The sequence below is a fragment of the Sturnira hondurensis genome, unplaced genomic scaffold (assembly GCF_014824575.4).
Source record: "Sturnira hondurensis isolate 20B ecotype Veracruz unplaced genomic scaffold, ASM1482457v3 Scaffold0006805, whole genome shotgun sequence".
Taxonomy (NCBI): Eukaryota; Metazoa; Chordata; class Mammalia; order Chiroptera; family Phyllostomidae; genus Sturnira; species Sturnira hondurensis.
Genome location: NW_028079436.1, coordinates 1,764,951 through 1,785,236, shown reverse-complemented (window position 1 = coordinate 1,785,236; position 20,286 = coordinate 1,764,951). Strand labels below are relative to the sequence as shown.

General features: G+C 37.5%; 1 protein-coding gene across 1 annotated transcript in view; it reads left to right on the top strand.

Annotated features, from left to right (window-relative positions):
- RAD50 (RAD50 double strand break repair protein) overlaps positions 1–20,286 on the top strand; it is a 75,075-nt gene that overhangs the window by 11,397 nt on the left and 43,392 nt on the right. Inside the window, exons 3-11 of the mRNA XM_037050495.1 lie at positions 1,106–1,257; positions 6,720–6,905; positions 7,247–7,451; positions 15,171–15,299; positions 15,538–15,703; positions 17,440–17,633; positions 18,020–18,226; positions 19,350–19,532; positions 19,946–20,103. Coding sequence (XP_036906390.1) covers positions 1,106–1,257; positions 6,720–6,905; positions 7,247–7,451; positions 15,171–15,299; positions 15,538–15,703; positions 17,440–17,633; positions 18,020–18,226; positions 19,350–19,532; positions 19,946–20,103 — 1,580 coding nt within the window. The remainder of the gene's footprint in view (positions 1–1,105; positions 1,258–6,719; positions 6,906–7,246; positions 7,452–15,170; positions 15,300–15,537; positions 15,704–17,439; positions 17,634–18,019; positions 18,227–19,349; positions 19,533–19,945; positions 20,104–20,286) is intronic.

Below are 20,286 nucleotides of genomic sequence, written 5' to 3'. Positions count from 1 at the left end.
GATGAGGTTTCATGTGGCTCTCAGTGATGGTGGTTCTATAACTTAGTTGTAATGTTAATGTGTTCATGGGGGGAGGTGGGCAGAGCGTTTAGCTCTACCAGCTTGACTAGAAGTTTGTAGTATCTTAACTAGTACATATAGAAGAAATAATGGAACTAGAAAATTACTATTTGATGACTTGTAATCATTCATGTAAGATGCTAAAACTTGTGGAGAAAAGCTTAATAAGGTATGAGATATTTACATGATCATAATGGGTCTCTCCCCCAATATTTATTAATAGAAAAGTAGGGGAAAAATAACTTTATGGTGGAGAATCCTGGCAGATACCACTTTTATCAAGAGATTGACATTAACATCCAGTAATAAGATGAATTGAAATCCTGTTCCATCTGATAAAATGCAATGAAAGGAACACACTACTTTCACAATGTTCCTGCCAAATGCGCATAATCTGATCATGGTCACATTAGACAAATATGGAAAGACATTCTGTGATTTTCAAAATTGTCAGACATGAACGTTAAGGGAAATCTGATGAACTATTCCAGATTGAAAGAAACTAAGGAGATGTGACAAGAATGTGTAATTCTGAACGGTGCATAATACAGCATGTAACTCTGAACTGGACGTTTTTGTTGTAAAAGACACATTGGGAAAATTGGAAAAACCTGACTGGGATCTGAGGACCCTATGGTAGTAATATTAATATATCAATATCAATTTTCTGATTTTTATGATTGGAAATGAGCTTGTTTTATAGGAAATAATTATGATGGGACACAAGATCAGCAACTTATTCTCAAGTGCTTTGGAGGGTTATGTACACTGTATTTCTACTTTTCTGTAACCTTCAGTTTAAAAAACATTTTTAAAAATGTTTTTGGTGCTTAAACAACTAAAATTTATACATTGGAAAAATCACATGCCTGATTTCTTAGTGACACTGAATAATGGAGGGAGATATATAATTGTAATAAATCAATGAAACAGTAAAATTAAATTCTTTTTCTCTCATTTTTTTCAGTAAGATTGCTTATATTTTTTCTTTCAGAAATGTTCTGATAGTTATTAAAAAGCATTTTTTTCTATTTCACCTTGAAAGGTTGCTCAAGAAACAGATGTTCGAGCCCAGATCCGCCTGCAGTTCCGCGATGTCAACAGCGAGCTTGTGGCCGTGCAGCGGTCCATGGTGTGCACTCAGAAGGGCAGAAAGACCGAGTTTAAAACCCTGGAGGGGGTCATTACCAGGACAAAGTAGGCGTTCATTTCATATTTGATTATATGCTCATTTTCTGTCTTTTAGTTCTCATATTTTTTCCCTACCATTTTAAGTTTATTTTAGGGGAGTGTATTTTTTTAACACTTTGTTTTATAAATAGTTTTAGGTTCTTAGCAAAATGGAGCAGAAAGTAGAATGTCTGTATATTTCCAGCCCCACACATGCACAGCCTCACCCACTGTCACCATTTAACTTTTTATTTGACTCTAATTTATCGGTTAAACAGAATGATCCCATTTGAGATTTAGTGATAATGCTCCATTCTTTTTTATTTTGAGAGAGGGGAAGGGACAGGGAGAGAGAGAGAGTGAGAAACATCCATGTGTGTTTGCCTCTTGAGTGCCCCCTACTAGGGATCTGGCCTGCAACCCAGGCATGTGCCCTGACTGGGAATTGAACTGGGGACCCTGTGGTTCGTAGTCTGGCCCTTCAGTACACTGAGCCACACCAGCCATAGCAGATTCTTTTGAGTAATTTATGAACAGTTGCTGAATTGAAGGCACATAATCGCTCGAATATAGATTGAATGAAGAAAATGTTAGTATCATGTGTAGGGATGGATGGGATGAGAAGTAGACAAGTAGGAAAGTGTAATAATTTGTCCATTTCAACTGTTAACATTCTGTTAGAGTAGTTGTGATCTAGTAGTGAGTGTGGATTTTGGAATTACTCTGTCCCAGATTCAAGGCTCTGTCTTTATTGAGCAGATTAGTTAACTATAGCCTTACCTCTTACTTTCATTTGTTTGTTAAACTAATTAAATAATCCCTTTATGTAACCAATAGTTTTAGCATCTATTATGTGCAAAAAGCACTATACTAGCCACTAGCTTCCCAAGTGGGTTTTTTCCATTGGCTTTTAAACACACTCAGGTCTCTCCCATACCCTCGATTTCATTCCACTCTAGTTACTATTTCCATCTTCCCCTTTATAGCCAGCCAGTCTTCTCAAAAGAATTGTTGACACTCATTGTTTCCATTTCTTTGCTTTCTCCTCACTCCTCCTCTAGCCCCTTTCTCTACTGAAACAGCTCCAACTGAGATCACTAATAACCTCTGTATTAATTAACCTCTGTATTAATAATGCTATTGCTATACAAAATAGACCACATAGTGAGTAAGCCAGTTTTTTTTCATTTGTAAAATAGAAGTTCCTTATCATTGCACATATCAAGAAAGATGTTGTAAGAACTGAGCTAATGCATATAAAATACTTAATATGTAGTAAGAGCTCACGTATTAATTTTCTGTGAGTGTTATAACAAACCACAAACTTGGCGGCTTCAGACAACACAAATTTAGTATCTTACAGTTCCATAATTTTACTCATAATTTTACAAGTTTGGATTGGGTCTCACTGGCCTAAAATCAAGGTGTTGGCAGGCCTGTGTTCCTTTATGGAGGCTCTGAGAAACAGTTGGTTTCCTTGCTCTTTCCACCTTTTAGAGGTCACTCACATTCTTTGGCTCATGGCACTCCTCTCCTCCCTCTTCAAAGCCAGACACAGTGGGCAGAGTGCTCACATCATGTCACTCTGACTTCCTCCTCTGCCTCCCTCTCCCAAATTTAAGGACCCTTCTCGTTATCTTGGCCCGGCCCAGATGATCCAGGATAATCTATTTTAAAGTCAAATGATGGGCAATCTTAATTTCATCTGTAATCCTAATTCCTCTTTGCCATGTAAGTAGCACATTCACAAATTCCAGGGATTAGAATGCAGACATCTTTGGAGAGCCATTGTTCTGTGTATTATAGCTCAGTAAATGGTAGGTGTTAATCACTTCTTGAACATATTTTTACTTTCATGACATGTTGCAACAGTGTCCTGCTCTCTTTTCTTACAGACATATCCTACTCGGCCAGCAAAAGCTGGAGCTCCACGGACTCCGTCCTGGATTCTTTCCCACCTGTGCTCTACATTCTCTTCTTGGATGATCTGTTGGATGATTCATTTCTGTTGCTCAAATTACTGTGCATTCATTGATAACTCACAGATTTATGTCTCCAGGCCAGACCTGATTCCTGGCCCATGTACCCGACCACCTCTTTCATTTTCTACTAATTGTTTCTTTTTTCCTCAGAATTTTTTCCTTCATTGAATTAAGGAATGGATAGTAATACTGAAAATATAAAACTTGTAGTGTAATAAAACAATACTTGTTTTTTCAAAATATTTTATTGTTTATGCTATTACAGTTGTCTCTATTTTTCCCTCTTTGCCACCCTCCACTTCCATAGTCGGTCCCCACACCATGTCTGTGTCCATGGGTCCTTTATGTATGTCTTTTGACTGATTAGTCAACCCCTGCACCTACCACTTGTTTCAAAGACACCTCAGATTCAGCCATATCAAGTTCTTGGTCCTTTCCCGACTCCCCTTATGAAAAACTTCCACAACCTGGTCCTCTTGTGATTCTTCTCTCAGCAAATGACTCCTCTATCCGTAGAGGTGTTTATTTTGACACCTTCCTTGCCCTTCATATTCAGTCACTTACCAAGTCATATAAATTTAACCAAATGTTCTTTGAGTCTGTTTTTCTCCATCTCTATAATGATCATTTTACTCCAAGCTGCCATCATCTTTTCCTGGTCTAATGTGATAACCTCCTGGTCTGTATTCATTCCATCCCCCTACAAAACATTCTCAGTTCATTCAGTGTTATATTTTAAACATACATAAATGACAGTAAAGACAGACACTGCCTCTGCCCACCTAATCTACTCATTAACAGATACTGGACAGAGGATAGGAAAGAAAACAATAGATTTGTTCTTCTGCTGAAAGATACTAAGAGATCTCTTGGAGTCCAAGGACAGGAAAGCTCCCAGCTCTGTGTATAATGATGTAGGGAACTCATTTAAAAGACCGTGGGGCAGTTTTCTCTGTTGGATTTTGTTAGTGTGACCCTAGAACTTGAGTTCTACTGAGAATCCTCCCTGGATTTGCTTAGATGGAGGCCATTTAGGTGAGTTTGCCTTTACTCTGCTTTTATAGTGTGTCTGTTTCTGAACAACCCCTCATTTAAACTACATAGTCTTCAGATGTCCTCGATCAAGGTACTTTCTTTGCCTGTCTGCTGTGGATCATCATGTTTTGTTCTATTCTTTTAAGTCTCTAATTTTCCTTATTTTTAAGTTCTAAGAATGGAAGATAGTTTATTTTTCTCTACATTATCTGTAAATATTTTACATGGTTATATTTAAAAATCCAAATTTGTAAAAACAATCTTGCATTTTTTTCTGCACTACACAGTTCTATGTTCTATCTGTGAATTGCTGAATTCTTTCAGAATACTTTCTTAGTATGAGGATGGTACTGTAAAAGGATGAATGAGGGAACTTTTAACAAGTACAGCAAGAATGATTGACTAAGCAACAGAATAGGTACAACTGGAGGTTATTTTATGTAAGTCCTATTTTTAAAGTGTATTCTATTCATTATGTTATTACAGTTGTCCCAATTTTTTCCCCTTTGCCTTCCTCCACCCAGTACCTCCCTTTCCCCCAACAATCCTCCCACCCCCTTAGTTCATGTCCATGGGTCGTGCATATAGTTTTTTGTCTTCTCCATTTCCTATACTGTTTTTAACATCCCCCTGTCTATTTTGTACCTACCATTTATGCTTCTCAATCCCTGCACCTTTTACCCCATTCTCTTCCTTCCCCCTCCCAGCTAATGACCCTCCAAATGACCTCCGTATCTATGACTCTGTTCCTGTTCTGGTTATTTGCTTAGTTTTTGTTTTGTTTTGTTTTGTTTTTCAGATTCACTTGTTGATAGTTGTGAGTTTCTTGCCTTTTTAACGTTCATAGGATTTATGTTCTTTTTCTTAAATAAGTTCCTTTAATATTTCATGTATTAATGGCTTGCTGATGATGAACTCCTTTAGCTTCACCTTGTCTGAGAAGCACTTTATCTGTCCTTCCATTCTGAATGATAGCTTTGATAGATAGAATAATCTAGGTTGTAGGCCCTTACTTTTGACACTTTGTATACTTCTTGCCAGTCCCTTTTTTGCCTGCAAAGTTTCTTTTCAGAAATCAGCTGATAGCCTTATGGGAACTCCTTTGTAGGTAACTCTCTGCTTTTCTCTTGCTGCTTTTAAGAGTCACTCTTTATCTTTAACCTTTGACATTTTAATTATGATGCCTCTTGGTGTGGTCCTCTTTGGGTCCAACCTGTTTGGGACTCTGTGTGCTTCCTGGACTTGTATGTCTATCTCCTTCACCAAATTAGAGAAGTTTTCTTTCATTATTTTTACAAATAAGTTTTCAGTTTCTTGTTCTTCCTCAACTCCTTCTGGCATCTCTGTGATTCAGATGTTGGCAGATCTGGAGATGTCCCAGAGTCTAATACTGTCCTCGTTTTTTTTAAATTCTTGTTTCTTCACTCTGTTCCGATTGAATATTTACTTCTTATTTCTGCTCCAAATCATTGATCTGAATCCTAGCTTCCTTCCCTTCACTGTTGGTTCCCTGTAGATTTTTATTTATTTCACTTAGTGTGACCTTTATTTCTTACTTTATGTTGTCATGCTTAATGATTTCTCTGAGCATCTTGATCACCAGTGTTTGGAACTCTACATCTGATAGCGTGGCTTTCTCCATTTCATTTAGTTCTGTTTCTGGGGTTTTGTCCTGTTCTTTCACTTGGGCCATATTTCTTTGTCTCCTCAATTTGGTAGCCTCCCTGTATTTGCTTCTGTGTATTAGGTAGAGCTGCTTTCGCTCCCTGTCTTAGCGTATGTATTAAGCTATATGGGGCAGAGCCTTAGGTATTTGCCAGGGTAAGGCAACCCACTTCACCACTTTGTGGTGCTATGGGGGAGGAGGTTGCAGAGGGGACAGTGCTGCTGCTTGGCTTCTGGAGGCTTGTCTGGCAATTACCCCATTCCAGTCACTTCGCCCACTCCCCAAATATGACTGGCACCCTTCCAGTTGTTGCCCTGGTGTTGAATCTCAGATTGTGTGGGTTTGTGTACATTTTAAGACCACGCAGCCCCTTTAAATAGTATAAACAGATTCTTCTGAGAAATGGGCATTTTCTTCCATTGTTCCAACCCCCACTGGTTTTTAGAGCCCGAAGTTAGGAGGCTTCTCTTCCCAATGCTGGAACCCTGGGCTGTATAGTCTGGTTTAGGGCTGGGTTTGCTTGCTTCCAAGGTGTCCCTCCTGAGTTTTACCCACCACACATGAATGTGGGAATGCCCATACTGCTGCTGCCCCTCCTGCCCGTCTGGATGAATGTGGTCTCTTTAAATCCTTGGTTGTTGGACTTCCACACAATTTGATTTTCTGGCAGTTCTGGGTGTTTTATGATTTGAGGTTAGTCATGATTCTTGTTGTGGTTGTGCGAGGAAGTGAAGCATGTCTACCTACATCTCCATTTTGACCAGAAGTCTATTTTACATAACTTGTTAATTTTAATTTTTTCGTAGGCATGGCGAAAAGGTCAGTCTCAGCTCTAAGTGTGCAGAACTTGACCGAGAGATGATAAGTTCTCTTGGAGTTTCCAAGTCTGTCCTAAATAATGTTATTTTCTGTCATCAAGAAGATTCTAATTGGCCTTTAAGTGAAGGAAAGGCTTTGAAGCAAAAATTTGATGAAATTTTTTCAGCAACAAGGTTTGTAACCTTTAATAGACTTTGTAGCCCATTAAGTTATTAAACCATGGTTGCAATTTGGATATTTCTTTCTTTAAACACATAAAATTTTTAAAGCATGAAAGTCATTATTACCTTTTACTCAGTGGCAACCAGTGGACATATTACCTTTCATTTTTTTTTTTCTGTGCATGTTTATTTGCTACATGGTTGACAGTGAATGTATAACTTTTCACTTACCATTATGTCATAAGCATTTTCTGAGTTATTAAGAACTTTTAATAACTGTATAATATTCTATTGTGTGAATATACTATTATTTACTTAGCCAGAAATGTATTTTTTATTTAATATTTTTGAAGGTACATTAAAGCCTTGGAAACACTTCGACAAGTACGCCAGACACAAGGTCAGAAAGTAAGAGAATGTCAAACAGAACTAAAATATCTGAAGCAAAATAAGGAAGAAGCTTGTGAGATTCGTGATCAGATTACTAGTAAGGAAGCCCAGTTAACCTCTTCAAAGGAAATTGTCAGATCCTATGAGAATGAACTTGATCCATTGAAGGTAATCTGATTCCTTTTATGCTAAAGAGGAAGTCGCCTTTTACCATGGCGGCACTCATCCCTAAAGCACTCATAATTTTATGAATTTGAATGATATATATATTTTTGAAAAAAATTACCAGATATTATATAATGTTATGATTTAATGTCTTACGTCTACATTAGTTGGTTAGTCTTAAAACTGCAAAGATATTAGATTTGAGAATAAACAAATTTGTGTCATCGTACTATGTTAGTAATGTAGATGCCTAATTGCTAATTATCAGTGTAATGACCTTGTGTAGAGTTAGTGTTCTTCAGGAGATTTTTCTTTAACTGATCAATCTTTCTAGGTAATTTTTATAATTTGCAGAATGTTCTTAAAATTGCACATATTAGAATCGATGCATAACACATTGATGTACTCTCATGCACCACATAACGATGTGTTGTTGTTTTTTTGTTTGGTTAACAGTGGACCATATATATGACAGTGGCCCCATAAGCTTATGATAGAGCTGAAAAACCCCTATTGACTAGTGACTTTGTAGCTGTCCTGTTGTCCTAACGGCAGTGTGTTAGGGACACATTCACAGAAAGTGGGCATAAGTGGGCCTGTGTTTTTCAAACCTGTGTTATTCAAGAGTCACATGTACTGTACCTTTTGTATGTTTAGATACACAAATACCATTGTGTTACAGTTGCCTACAGTATTCAGTACAGTAACATGCAGTGTACATTTGTAGCTAGGAGCAGTAGGCTATACCCTATGGCCTCGGTGTGTAGCTGGTCTGTGTAGGTGTACTCTGTGACATTTGCTCGATGATAAAATCACTTAATGAATTTCTCAGAACATATCCCCCTGTTAAGTGATGAATGACTGTATTTGCAAATGAGTATATCTTTCTAAAATCTTTGGTTTATAAAAACCACCTTTAACAAATTTCATTTTTTCATTTCACAAGCGTTTGGTGTTTCCTGTGTATGAGGGTATACTGTGCTTTGGGCTACAGGTACAATGAGTACTTTCCCCTTAAGGTATTCCTAGTTTGAATAAGTATAAGAACATTCATTAAAATGCCTATTTTCTAGGTTTCAGATGGTAGGGTTTTTTTTGGAAAAGTCATTTTAGAATTATTGATTTGGTTTTTTAAAATTCACTCATTAATACTGGTATGGATCTTTGAATTGTAAGTAAACTAGAAACTCTGGTTTTGTTTCTATCCCAATGCCCATTGATATTAATGTATTTTTGAATAAATATTTCTTGTTTTGTGCATAGCACTATGCCAGGTGCTGGGATAAGGAAGCCAAAGACTTGGACCTTGCTTTTAAAGAACTTGGAGAAATAAAGAAACTCTTTTTTAAAATAGATTACAAAGAAGTAAATTGAAGACCTACATAAATGATATAGTTTGGAATATATGTTCTCTAGGAGATTAAAGATAGTAACTGCAGTATGAGAAAAAAATAGATAAATTAGACTTCATAAAATAAAAAACTTCTGCAAACTATACCATCAAGAAAGCAAAAAGTCAACCCACAAAACGGGAGAAAATATTTGCAAGTCATGTATCTGAAAAGGAACTTGTATCTGGACATAAAAATAACACATTTTTATGTGTTAACACATTTTAATAACACATCCTGACTTCCCATCAGGATCGAGGCATAGGTAGACATGCTTCACCTTGCACAACCACAAAGAGACTTACAACTAAATCTCAAAACAAGTAACACCCAACTGTCAGAAAATCAACTGTGTGGAATTCCGACAACCAAGGATTTAAAGACGCCGCATTCATCTAGATGGGTAGGAGGGGAGGAGATGCAGATACAGGTGGAGAGGCAGAGGCAGCAGCAGAATGGGCACTGGAAATCCCACATCTCATGTCTGGTAGATAAAAATTGGGGGACACCTAGGGAGGGAGTGATCCCAGCCCCAGGCCAGACTGCATAGCCCAGGGTTCCAGCACTGGAAAGATAAATCCCCATGACTTCTGGCTGTAAAAGCCAGAAAGGATTGGAGTAGAGGAGGAAACTGCCAGATTTTCAGGAGACAGCGTAAAGGGCCCACACAGACTCAGAACATACACAAACCCACCCACTCTGAGATTGAACACCAGGGCAACAGCCAGAGGAGTGCCAGTCACATACAGGGAGTGGGTAAAGTGACTGGAAATGGGGCTAGTGCTAGGCAAACCTCCAGGAGCCAGACAGCAGCACTGGCTCTGAGGGGAGCTCATCTATGAGCCCCCCTCACAGAGCCACAAAACAGTGAGGCAAGTTGATTCACCCTGACAATCACCTGTGGCTCTCCCCACAGAGTTTACAGGTGCCTTTTCTACACTAAGCTGTACTACTAAGACGGGGAGTCAAATCAGCTCTATCTAATACACAGAAGCAATACAGGGAAGCTGCCAAATTGAGACAAATATGGCCCAAGTGATAGAACAGGACAAAACTCCAGAAACAGAACTAAATGAAATGGAGAAAGCCACGCTATCAGATGTAGAGTTCCAAACACTGGTGATCAAGATGCTCAGAGAAATCATTGAGCATGACAACATAAAATAAGAAATAAAGGTCACACTAAGTGAAATAAATAAAAATCTACAGGGAACCAACAGTGAAGGGAAGGAAGCTAGGATTCAGATCAATGATTTGGAGCAGAAATAAGAAGTAAATATTCAATCGGAACAGAGTGAAGAAACAAGAATTAAAAAAAAACGAGGACAGTATTAGACTCTGGGACATCTCCAGATCTGCCAACATCTGAATCACAGAGATGCCAGAAGGAGTTGAGGAAGAACAAGAAACTGAAAACTTATTTGTAAAAATAATGAAAGAAAACTTCTCTAATTTGGTGAAGGAGATAGACATACAAGTCCAGGAAGCACACAGAGTCCCAAACAGGTTGGACCCAAAGAGGACCACACCAAGAGGCATCATAATTAAAATGTCAAAGGTTAAAGATAAAGAGTGACTCTTAAAAGCAGCAAGAGAAAAGCAGAGAGTTACCTACAAAGGAGTTCCCATAAGGCTATCAGCTGATTTCTGAAAAGAAACTTTGCAGGCAAAAAAGGGACTGGCAAGAAGTATACAAAGTGTCAAAAGTAAGGGCCTACAACCTAGATTATTCTATCTATCAAAGCTATCATTCAGAATGGAAGGACAGATAAAGTGCTTCTCAGACAAGGTGAAGCTAAAGGAGTTCATCATCAGCAAGCCATTAATACATGAAATATTAAAGGAACTTATTTAAGAAAAAGAACCTAACCGTTAAACGTATGTTCATTTATGAACGTAGGTTCATAAATCCTATGAACATTAAAAAGGCAAGAAACTCACAACTATCAACAAGTGAATCTGAAAAACAAAACAAAACAAAACAAAAACTAAGCAAATAACCAGAACAGGAACAGAGTCATAGATACGGAGGTCATTTGGAAGGTCATTAGCTGGGAGGGGGAAGGAAGAGAATGGGGTAAAAGGTGCAGGGATTGAGAAGCATAAATGGTAGGTACAAAATAGACAGGGGGATGTTAAAAACAGTATAGGAAATGGAGAAGACAAAAAACTATATGCACGACCCATGGACATGAACTAAGGGGGTGGGAGAATTGGTGGAAAGAAGGGAGGTACCAGGTAGAGGGCCTCCCTTCTTTCAGCAGCAAAGAGGAAAAAACTGGGAATATTATACTACTATAAGCAATAAAATATATTCAAAATAACATATATAACCTAATGAAATATGAATAACAGTTTGAAGTAATCTGAATGGATCTTCAAAGTAGATATGTATGTGTCCAATGAGCATATGAAGATGCTTGATGACATTATTCATCAGAAAAAAGCAAATCAAAACCACTGTGAGATACCACTTCACACTCACTGGAATGAGTATAAATAAAAAAAGAAATACTAAGTGTTGTTGAGAATGTGGAGAAATTGGAACCTTCATACATGCTAGTGGGTATGTAAAATGGTACAGTTGCTTTGGAAAATAGCAAGTTCCTCAGAATGTTAAACATAGAGTTGCCATACGACTCACCAATTTTACTCTGAAGTATTTTATGCTTAAAAGATAATAAAACATATTTTCACAAAAACCTGTGTGAGAATGTTCATATCAGCATTACTCATAATAGCCCAAAAATGAAAACAACACAAGTGTCCATTAATAACTGGTCAATAAAATGTGGCACATCCATGTACTGGATTATTACTTACCCGTGAAAAGGAATGGCGTTCTGATACATACTACAACATGCAAAAACCTCAAAAATATGCCAAGTGAAAAAGGCCAAGCACAGAAGGCCACATATTGTTTATTTCCACTTATTTGAAATGTCCAGAATTGGCAAATCTGTAAAGACAAAGAATCGATTAGCAATGGCCTGGGGTGGGAGGTAGAGCGGAATGAATAGTGACTGCTAATGGGTATGGAGTTTTTGTTTGGAAACTGAAAACGTCATAAGATTAGATTATAGTGGTGCTAGTACTGCTCTGTGAATGCGTTAAGAAATGTTGAATTGCATACGTTTAATGGATGGGTTGTATGGTATGTGAGTTATAGCTCCGTAGTTTGGGGGAAAAAAAAGTGATGGCCTTGAATAGAAATCTGTCATAGGCCTCCAGAGAGGAAGCATGACTTAGCAGAGTCTTAAAGAATGGTGAAAATTAAATCAGTAGTTTGGAAGACATTTTATGTATGTTTGTATTTGTTTAGCATTTTTGTCTTTAATATATACTCACAATGGAAAAGTAATAGAATTTTAGCTCAAAGTAAGACATTTTTTCTACTTCTTGTCTTTGACCACCTAGATACATCCCACCAATAGCACTTTTTTCATATATGTGATACATATGTGCATATATTCATGTATATATATGTATATATTCACACAGAAGTTTATCAAAACAAGGTTGTGTGAGGAAGAGCCTGGGTTAAGTAAATCAGGGTAAAAGGAGTGAGAAAATTTTGATGAGATTCTGAAGAGCTGTGGGTTTAGAAATCAGTTCAGTAGACAGAAGAATGGCAAAGAATGCTGTATCTTTGTATGAGTTGTCTTCAGAATTGTGTGTAGGTACTGTGGTAATTACCAAGATATTGGAACATATCTTACTTTCTTCAGGAGCAGCTTGGTTGGGAACATGACCAGCACACATAAGTAAGAAAAAGACCAGAGCTGTAAGAGCTCTGAGCTCTCCAGGGAGTAATTTATGGGACTGAATTCGGGATATGATTTTTTTTAACCATGAATGGATAGTTAGTTAGAGATGTATGGACAGTAAAATGCAAGCTGTCTTTGAACACTACGAGGAAATTTATACAAGTGAAATGGAACATTTGTATGGGAACTGGGTCTAGATGGGGCTTCGACAATGACTGGTATTTATTGAAGAGTGCCGGGATTCTAAGGCTGTAGCAAACAGTGAGGTGTTTGTAAATATGTTGAATTTGACTACTTCTCCAAGGGTTTTAATCTTATTCTCTGTATCTTCAGAGTCTAGTCCACTGCCTGATAGGCAAGCGGGTCATTAGATATTTAAGTGGATAATTTCCAAAGTCCTTTTTTATCAGTGATACATGAGAACTCTTCCTTCGATAGAGGTGGACGTCAAGTTTGGGTCAAATCACCTTTTCTGCAGCCATCCAGAGACAACCTCATTGCACTACTGCACTGTCATTCATGCCTTGCCATTTTTATAGATGCCCTGCGTCTTTAAGAACTCTCACATAAACTACTTTATTCCCATTCCACCCCATCTTATCCTGGCCTTGGCCCATTTAGCCCTGTTTTTCTTTCTTATCTTTAGTGGGAACTGCTTGATAAATTAGTGTCCAAATTCAAAAACACGCTCTGACCCTCTTATTTTTCCAAACAAGTTCATAGTCCCACTTCCCCATTTGTTTGTCTCATTTCAAAATAATACCTGAGCTTTAAACACTGCTATGTTTTTTGTTGCTTATAAATTAGTCTTAGCTCCTTTTATTTGGTTGTGTGCTCTGGGGATAGAGTCAAAACAGGTGTCAGAAAAGGAATCCATGGGAACTGGTAACTGGCTGGATTTAAAAAATGAGGCAACCGGGGATGTCACAGACAATCCAAACCCAGATACCGTTAACAGCCTCCGGAGGCAGTGAAAACACTGATAAGAGCCAAGAAGTTTCCAAGAAGTAGAGTGCCACAGCTAAGGTATTAATGCAGGCACACCTTGGAGGTAGTGCAGCTTTGGTTCCAGACTACTGCAATAAAGTAAATTGTAATCTCTATCAGTAGAGAAGCTTTCCAATTCAATTTGTGAAAAATGCAACTTCTGCGAAGTGCAGTAAAGCAAAGCGCAATGAAAGGAGGCCTGCCTGTAGTCAGTGCTTTGAAGAATCAATCCATTTCTCTTTGTTAGACTGCACACAGAATTTTTTCACAAGTGGTGTGAACAGTCCCATTCATCAAGGGCTACCTGCTTTAAAATGGATTATGTAAGCTTCACATTAACACTAAGGTTTTTAGGCAAGAAAACTGAGACACAGGTAAAGTGGTAAAGCTAGGATTGGAATCCAGGCCTCTCTGATTCCTAAGCCCAGACTTTTTAAAGTCAGATTTATTGGAGTATAATTTACATGTAGTAAAATCTCCCCTTTTAAAAGTGTTTAGTTCAATGAATTTGGGCAAATGCATATAGTAGCATAGCTACCACTATGGTCAAGATGCAGAACATTTACATCACCCTGAAAAGTTCTTTCAAGTCTTTTTTTTTAAAGATTTTACTTATTTTTAGAGAAAAAGGGAGCAAAACATCAAAGTGTGGTTGCCTCTGGTGTGACCCCAGCTGGCGACCTGGCTGGCAACCCAGGCGTGTGCCTCTGATTGGGAATTGAACCGATGACTGGTTCACAGGCCAGTGTTCAATCCACTGAGCCACACCAGCCAGGACATCAAGTCTTTTTGTAGTCAGTCTCTTCCCTCCCCTTCCAGCCCTTGCTAACCACTGATTTGTGGTCTGTCAGAGTATTGCCTTTTCTAAAATGTCACGTAAATAGAATCACACATAGCCTTTTGTTTCTGGCTTCTTAGCCTGTTGCTTTGAATTAATCTCTGTTGTTGCAAATATGGGTAATTATTCCTTTTCATTGCTGAGGTTATTCCACTCTGTGGGTATATTATGGTATGGCCATTGGTTTCCTGGTTGATGGATGTTAGGTTGTTTCCAACTAAATAGATATTAACTTACAGTTAATATCTAAAGCCCTATAGTAAGGTATTAATTTAAAAATTAGGTTCTACAGATATCTTAGAAGAGGAATCAGTCAGCCTTGGAAATGTAGTGGCAAACAGGGAAGACTGTCTCCAGCATCGTCCAGTGAGAGAATATTCTGAGCCAGTTCACATATATTCCTAGCCTTTGAAAGATTAAATTTTAAAATGTGATACTTTCTATAATGTGGCTCTGAGTGCCCAATTGATGATGACCTGGGAGGTGTTGAAGGCAGGGCCTGGGCTTCGGAGTTAGACTTGGAGTTTAGTGCCTGCTTTCTTTTACTAGCTCTGAGGACTTGGTCAAGTTGCTTCCTATTTCTGCTCCTCAGGTCCTCTGTACCCCGTTTACAGCAATGTTAGCATTAAACAAGGTCACTCTTACTGAGGGCCTGGCCCCAGCACACCTTATTTCTCTTCATCCATCTATAGTGTAAACTAAAGAGTTTTATTTATGTAGAATTCTGGTTTATTTTCAGAATCGTCTAAAAGAAATTGAACAAAATCTCTCTAAAATAATGAAACTTGACAATGAAATTAAAGCCTTGGAAAGCCGAAAGAAGCAAATGGAGAAAGATAATAGTGAACTGGAACAGAAAATGGAAAAGGTTTGTGATAGTACAGTTTAGTTCTAGTTAAAAATTCTGGGATTATTGTAGTGAACCTCATTTTGAATTCCATTTCGCCACTTATTTTAAAAGAAACCTACATATCGTGATGTTTGTCTTACTTCCATGTGTATGTTAAAAGGAAGGATATCGAATGCACTTTGGTTTGTATTTTGTACCTCAGAGCGCTGTCTTCTTACACTTGTTCATTAAAGCTCTTTATTTTGGTTCCATGTAGGTTTTTCAAGGGACTGATGAGCAACTAAATGATCTATATCACAATCACCAGAGAACAGTAAGGGAAAAAGAAAGGAGATTGGTAGACTGTCAGCGTGAACTGGAAAAATTAAATAAAGAATCAAGGCTTCTCAATCAAGAAAAATCAGAACTACTTGTTGAACAGGGTAGGACAAAGTGTTTACTTGATCTTGCTGTAATATTAGGCATTTTTGGCATGAATGAAGGATCTTCAGGGAATTATGCTAAGTGAAAAAAAAACCAGTCTCAGAATATCATATATAGTGTGTTTCCATTTATGTAACATTTTTGAAATGCCAAATTTTAGAAATGAAGGACAGATTTGCCTTGGCCAGTGTGGCCCAATGGTTGGGGCATCATCCCTTAATTGAAGGGGTTATGGGTTTGATTCTTGGTCAGGGCACATGTCTAGGTTGTGGGCTAATCCCCAGGCTGTGTGCATACGAAGGCAATCAGTCGATGCTTCTCTCGCATTGACATCTCTCTCTTCTCTAAAAAAACAAATGAAAATGTCCTTGGATGAGGATTGAAAAAAAAAGAAAAAAAGCATCAAGAAGGGTTCTTGTGGTATTGTTTGGTGTCTTGACGGTTGTGGTAGAGAGATGAACCAGTGCACACAGGTGATACAATTGCATAGAACTCAACATGCACACATGCAATACAGATGTGTGCAAGTAAGACTGGAGAAATCTGAATAAGATTTAATGATTGTATCAGTGTCTGTATCCTGGCTGATGTACTATAGCAGGCCCCCTAATAACTGTTACAATGTTTTTGAGATGCGTAGGAACTTAACTCTTGTCTAAATCAAGTAGTCTGTTGGTAAATTTGATTCCGTTATCTGTCATTTCACTTAACGTTGCAGAATCTATCCATGACTTTAAGTGAGGACTTACTTTATAGTTTTGCAAAATGTTACTAAAAGAAAACAGTTGTCTACTCACAATAACTCTGACACCAGAGTTCTGACACCAGAACTCTGACACTCTGTGCACATTTTTTCATACCAAGCAAGACTCCAATTCTTGGCAATTGGATGTCCTGTAATTTAATTAGGTTCTAACATTAACTGTCCAGAATTAGCATAGCCCCCACAGATTAAGGGCTCAATCCACGAGACTCCTTCTTACTTGCAGTGTCGTGCCGGTTGTAAGGTCCAGGTTGTCTGTCATCTGTATTTCCAACCAAGGGACTGTAAGTCAGTCATTTCCACAACCTCTTCCTCAGGTTCAGTAGTTTGCTATAGCAGCTCCTAGCACTCAGGGGAACACTATTACCAGTTTATTGTAAGGAATACAGCTTGGAAGCAGCCTAAAGGAAGAGATACATAGGGCAAGATATGGGAAAGGGGTGTGGCCCTCTTCCTGCACCTCCATGTGTTCTCCAGCCTGCAAGCTATCTGAACCTCATTGTTTAGGGGTTTTATGGAAGTTCCATTATATAAACATGATTGATTATACTATTGGCCATTGGCGATTGACCTGAATCTTCAGCTTCACCCCAGAGTTGGGGGAGAGGGCACTGAAAATTCCTATTCTGTAATCCCTAGTTGGTTCCTTTGGTAACCAGTTCCCATCTTCCCGGAGACAGCTTGTTAGAATAAACTCAGGTGCGGTTGAAAGGGACTTACAGTGACTAACAAGACACTCCTCTTGCCTCTGTCACTCAGAAATTCTTAAGAGTTTTAGGATCTCTGTGTCGGGAACGAGGGGCAAAGACCAAATACGCATTTCTTGTTATATTACAATATGAGTTACCATTTGGGGAAACTGGGCAAAGAATGTTAGAGATTTTGCTGTATTATTTTTTTTACAACTGCATGTGCATGTATAATTATCTCAATTTTTTAAAAATCAACTAAAAACAAATTATGGTTTTTAAGGTCGTCTACAGCTGCAAGCGGATCGCCATCAAGAAAACATTCGTGCTAGAGATTCATTAATTCAGTCTTTGGCAATACAGTTAGAATTAGATGGCTTTGAGCGAGGACCATTCAGTGAAAGACAGATTAAGAATTTTCACAAACTTGTGAGAGAGAGACAAGAAAAGGAAGAAGAAACTGCCCGCCAACTGATGGTAAATATTGTTATTTTCTTTTGTTTGTGTCAAGTTCCATAGTTGAATTGTTTTAATCTTTGGATGGGCCTTATTTTGTCTTATTTTTGGATTAGTGTTAGGATAGAATCTGCTAAAAGGTAGAAGAAACCTTTATGGAAGCAATTTTCTTAATGTATATAAGGCTAAAAATATGGAAGACAATGCAGATCTGCATTTTTTGGTTTTAAATACAATTTTTAAAGCTACTGGTAAAGAAAAAGCTTATTTGGACTTAATGATTATCTCTGGTTGATACTTTTTCATATTTTCCTTAGTGTGCATGTAATACTTTTACAATTAAGAAACTTTTGCCTAATGAATTGTTTAATGAAAGATTGTTAATACTCATTCTTATATGTATCTAGAATGACTTTGCAGAGAAAGAAACTCTGAAACAAAAACAGATAGATGAGATAAGGGATAAGAAAATTGGACTGGGAAGAATAATTGAGCTAAAATCAGAAATCCTCAGTAAGAAGCAGAACGAGCTGAAAAATGTGAAGTGTGAATTACAGCAATTGGAAGGATCTTCGGACAGGATTCTTGAACTGGACCAGGAGCTCACAAAAGCTGTAAGATGGAATGGGTTAAGGTGTAAGACATTTAAAATCTTGCATTTTGAAGTATCTGTTGTGAATCCTAAGATTATGGCACGTTAACTAAAATATCAATCTTGTTTAACGATCTCATGAATTTATGAATTTCATAAATGAATGAATGAATTTATTTCATTTGATAATGAATTTATCCGAATATCTTAACCACTTAGCTCTTTGATTCTGGAACCCAGTGGATTAAAGCTTAGAATCACCTAGGAAGCTTTTAGAAAATACTTATGCTTTGAGCTTACTTCAGACCTCCCAGATGAAACTCTCTTAGGGAATGCATGGGAATGTGCATTCAAACCAAAACTAGATTATTTTTATGAGTTATATTGGTTAAGAATCACTTAAGTTAAAAAAGAAAACAAGTACTTTTTTTCCCTCTACGTTCAATGCACCACAAATTTTATAACATTTTTGCTGTGTTCTCACTTTTTCTGTGGTGGAAACTTTCTTAGCCCATCTGCTTTCATGAATTTCTAAATTTTCTTCCTTGTTTCTAGTCTGTTCCCTCTTGTCTTCACCACTAAAGTAAGCATCCTAAAGCATGGTAGATTCCCCTCTCAGATCCCATTTTGATCATTTAAATAAATACTCCTTTTCGCTCCCTAACTTAATATCTAGTGTACGTTTTTGTCAGTGTAGCCTTTCATCACAACGTTGTCTTGTTGTGATGGGGAAGCATGGGTCAGGGCCAGCCTGACTCTGTTTTTATAGCCGCTTTGTGCCAGGCAGTGCAGTGGGCCACACGGGTGCTTGATAAATACTCACGTATTGACTTGAGAGTCAGGAAACTATATATTAATACTTAGACACATTTCTCTTAATTTTTCCCTAATTCTCATTCTCCCCGCCCTCCTCCCACCCTTTGGCCCTTCCAGATTTATTTACTAATTCTCTAGTATTATAACATAGTAAGGTAACTTCATGATTTTTTTTTAAAAATTGTATTCACACTTATGTTGCTTTTTGTCTGTTGGATAAAAGCAAACTAATATTTTGACCATTTTGAGTAAGTTGACTTCTAATACACTTGGTCATTGTCTTAACACAAATTATATAAACCTGTGCATTTGTTTGAATTATTGATAAGGAACATGAACTTAGCAAGGCTGAGAAAAACAGCAGTGTAGAGACTCTAAAAGCAGAAGTGACAAGTCTTCAAAATGAGAAAGCCGATCTAGACAGGATCGTGCGTAAACTGGACCAAGAGATGGAGCAGCTGAACCATCATACAACAACGCGCACCCAGTTGGAGATGCTGACCAAAGACAAAGTACGACCTTTCTTTTTCTTCTAATTGTGCTTCCCCACGTTGTAAACAGCTTATCTTACATTCATAATTGTGGCTAAGTGAGCTTAATACTCTAAAATAGACTTTCAAGCTTAAAAACTATTTTCTAATTATAAAAAATTAATAATGTAGAAGTATATACACACAAATACATGTGTACATTGTTGTTGATTTTTACATCTTATACAGAAGTTTTCATTTTTATATCGCCAGACTTGTTACTCTTTTCTCTTATGGTTTAGAAAGGTTATCTCCACTCTAAGACTTTAAGAAATTATATCTTTTCTTGCATTTTTTAGTAGTTTTAAGCCTAGAACTTTAATCAGTCTAAAATTTATTTTTGTTCTTGATATAATGTGGAAATAGTGAACTTTTTTAAACATTTTTTTCTATAGGCTGACAAAGATGAACAAATCAGAAAAATAAAATCTAGGCACAGTGATGAATTAAATTCATTGTTAGGGTATTTTCCTAACAAAAAGCAGCTTGAAGACTGGCTTCATAGTAGATCAAAAGAAATTAATCAGACCAGGGACAGGCTTGCTAAATTGAAGTAAGTAATAGAAATGTAATAGAAATCTCTTATTTCATGCTTTCATTTTTAATTGTTCCAAAATCATTTATTGTCCTGAAAGGGTATGTCTTATTAATTGACTATGTCTAATCAAGTAAAATGGTAATGGGTAGTGATCTGAGGGCTTCTTGTTCCTTGAAAGTTTGTAGAATTAAGTGAGAG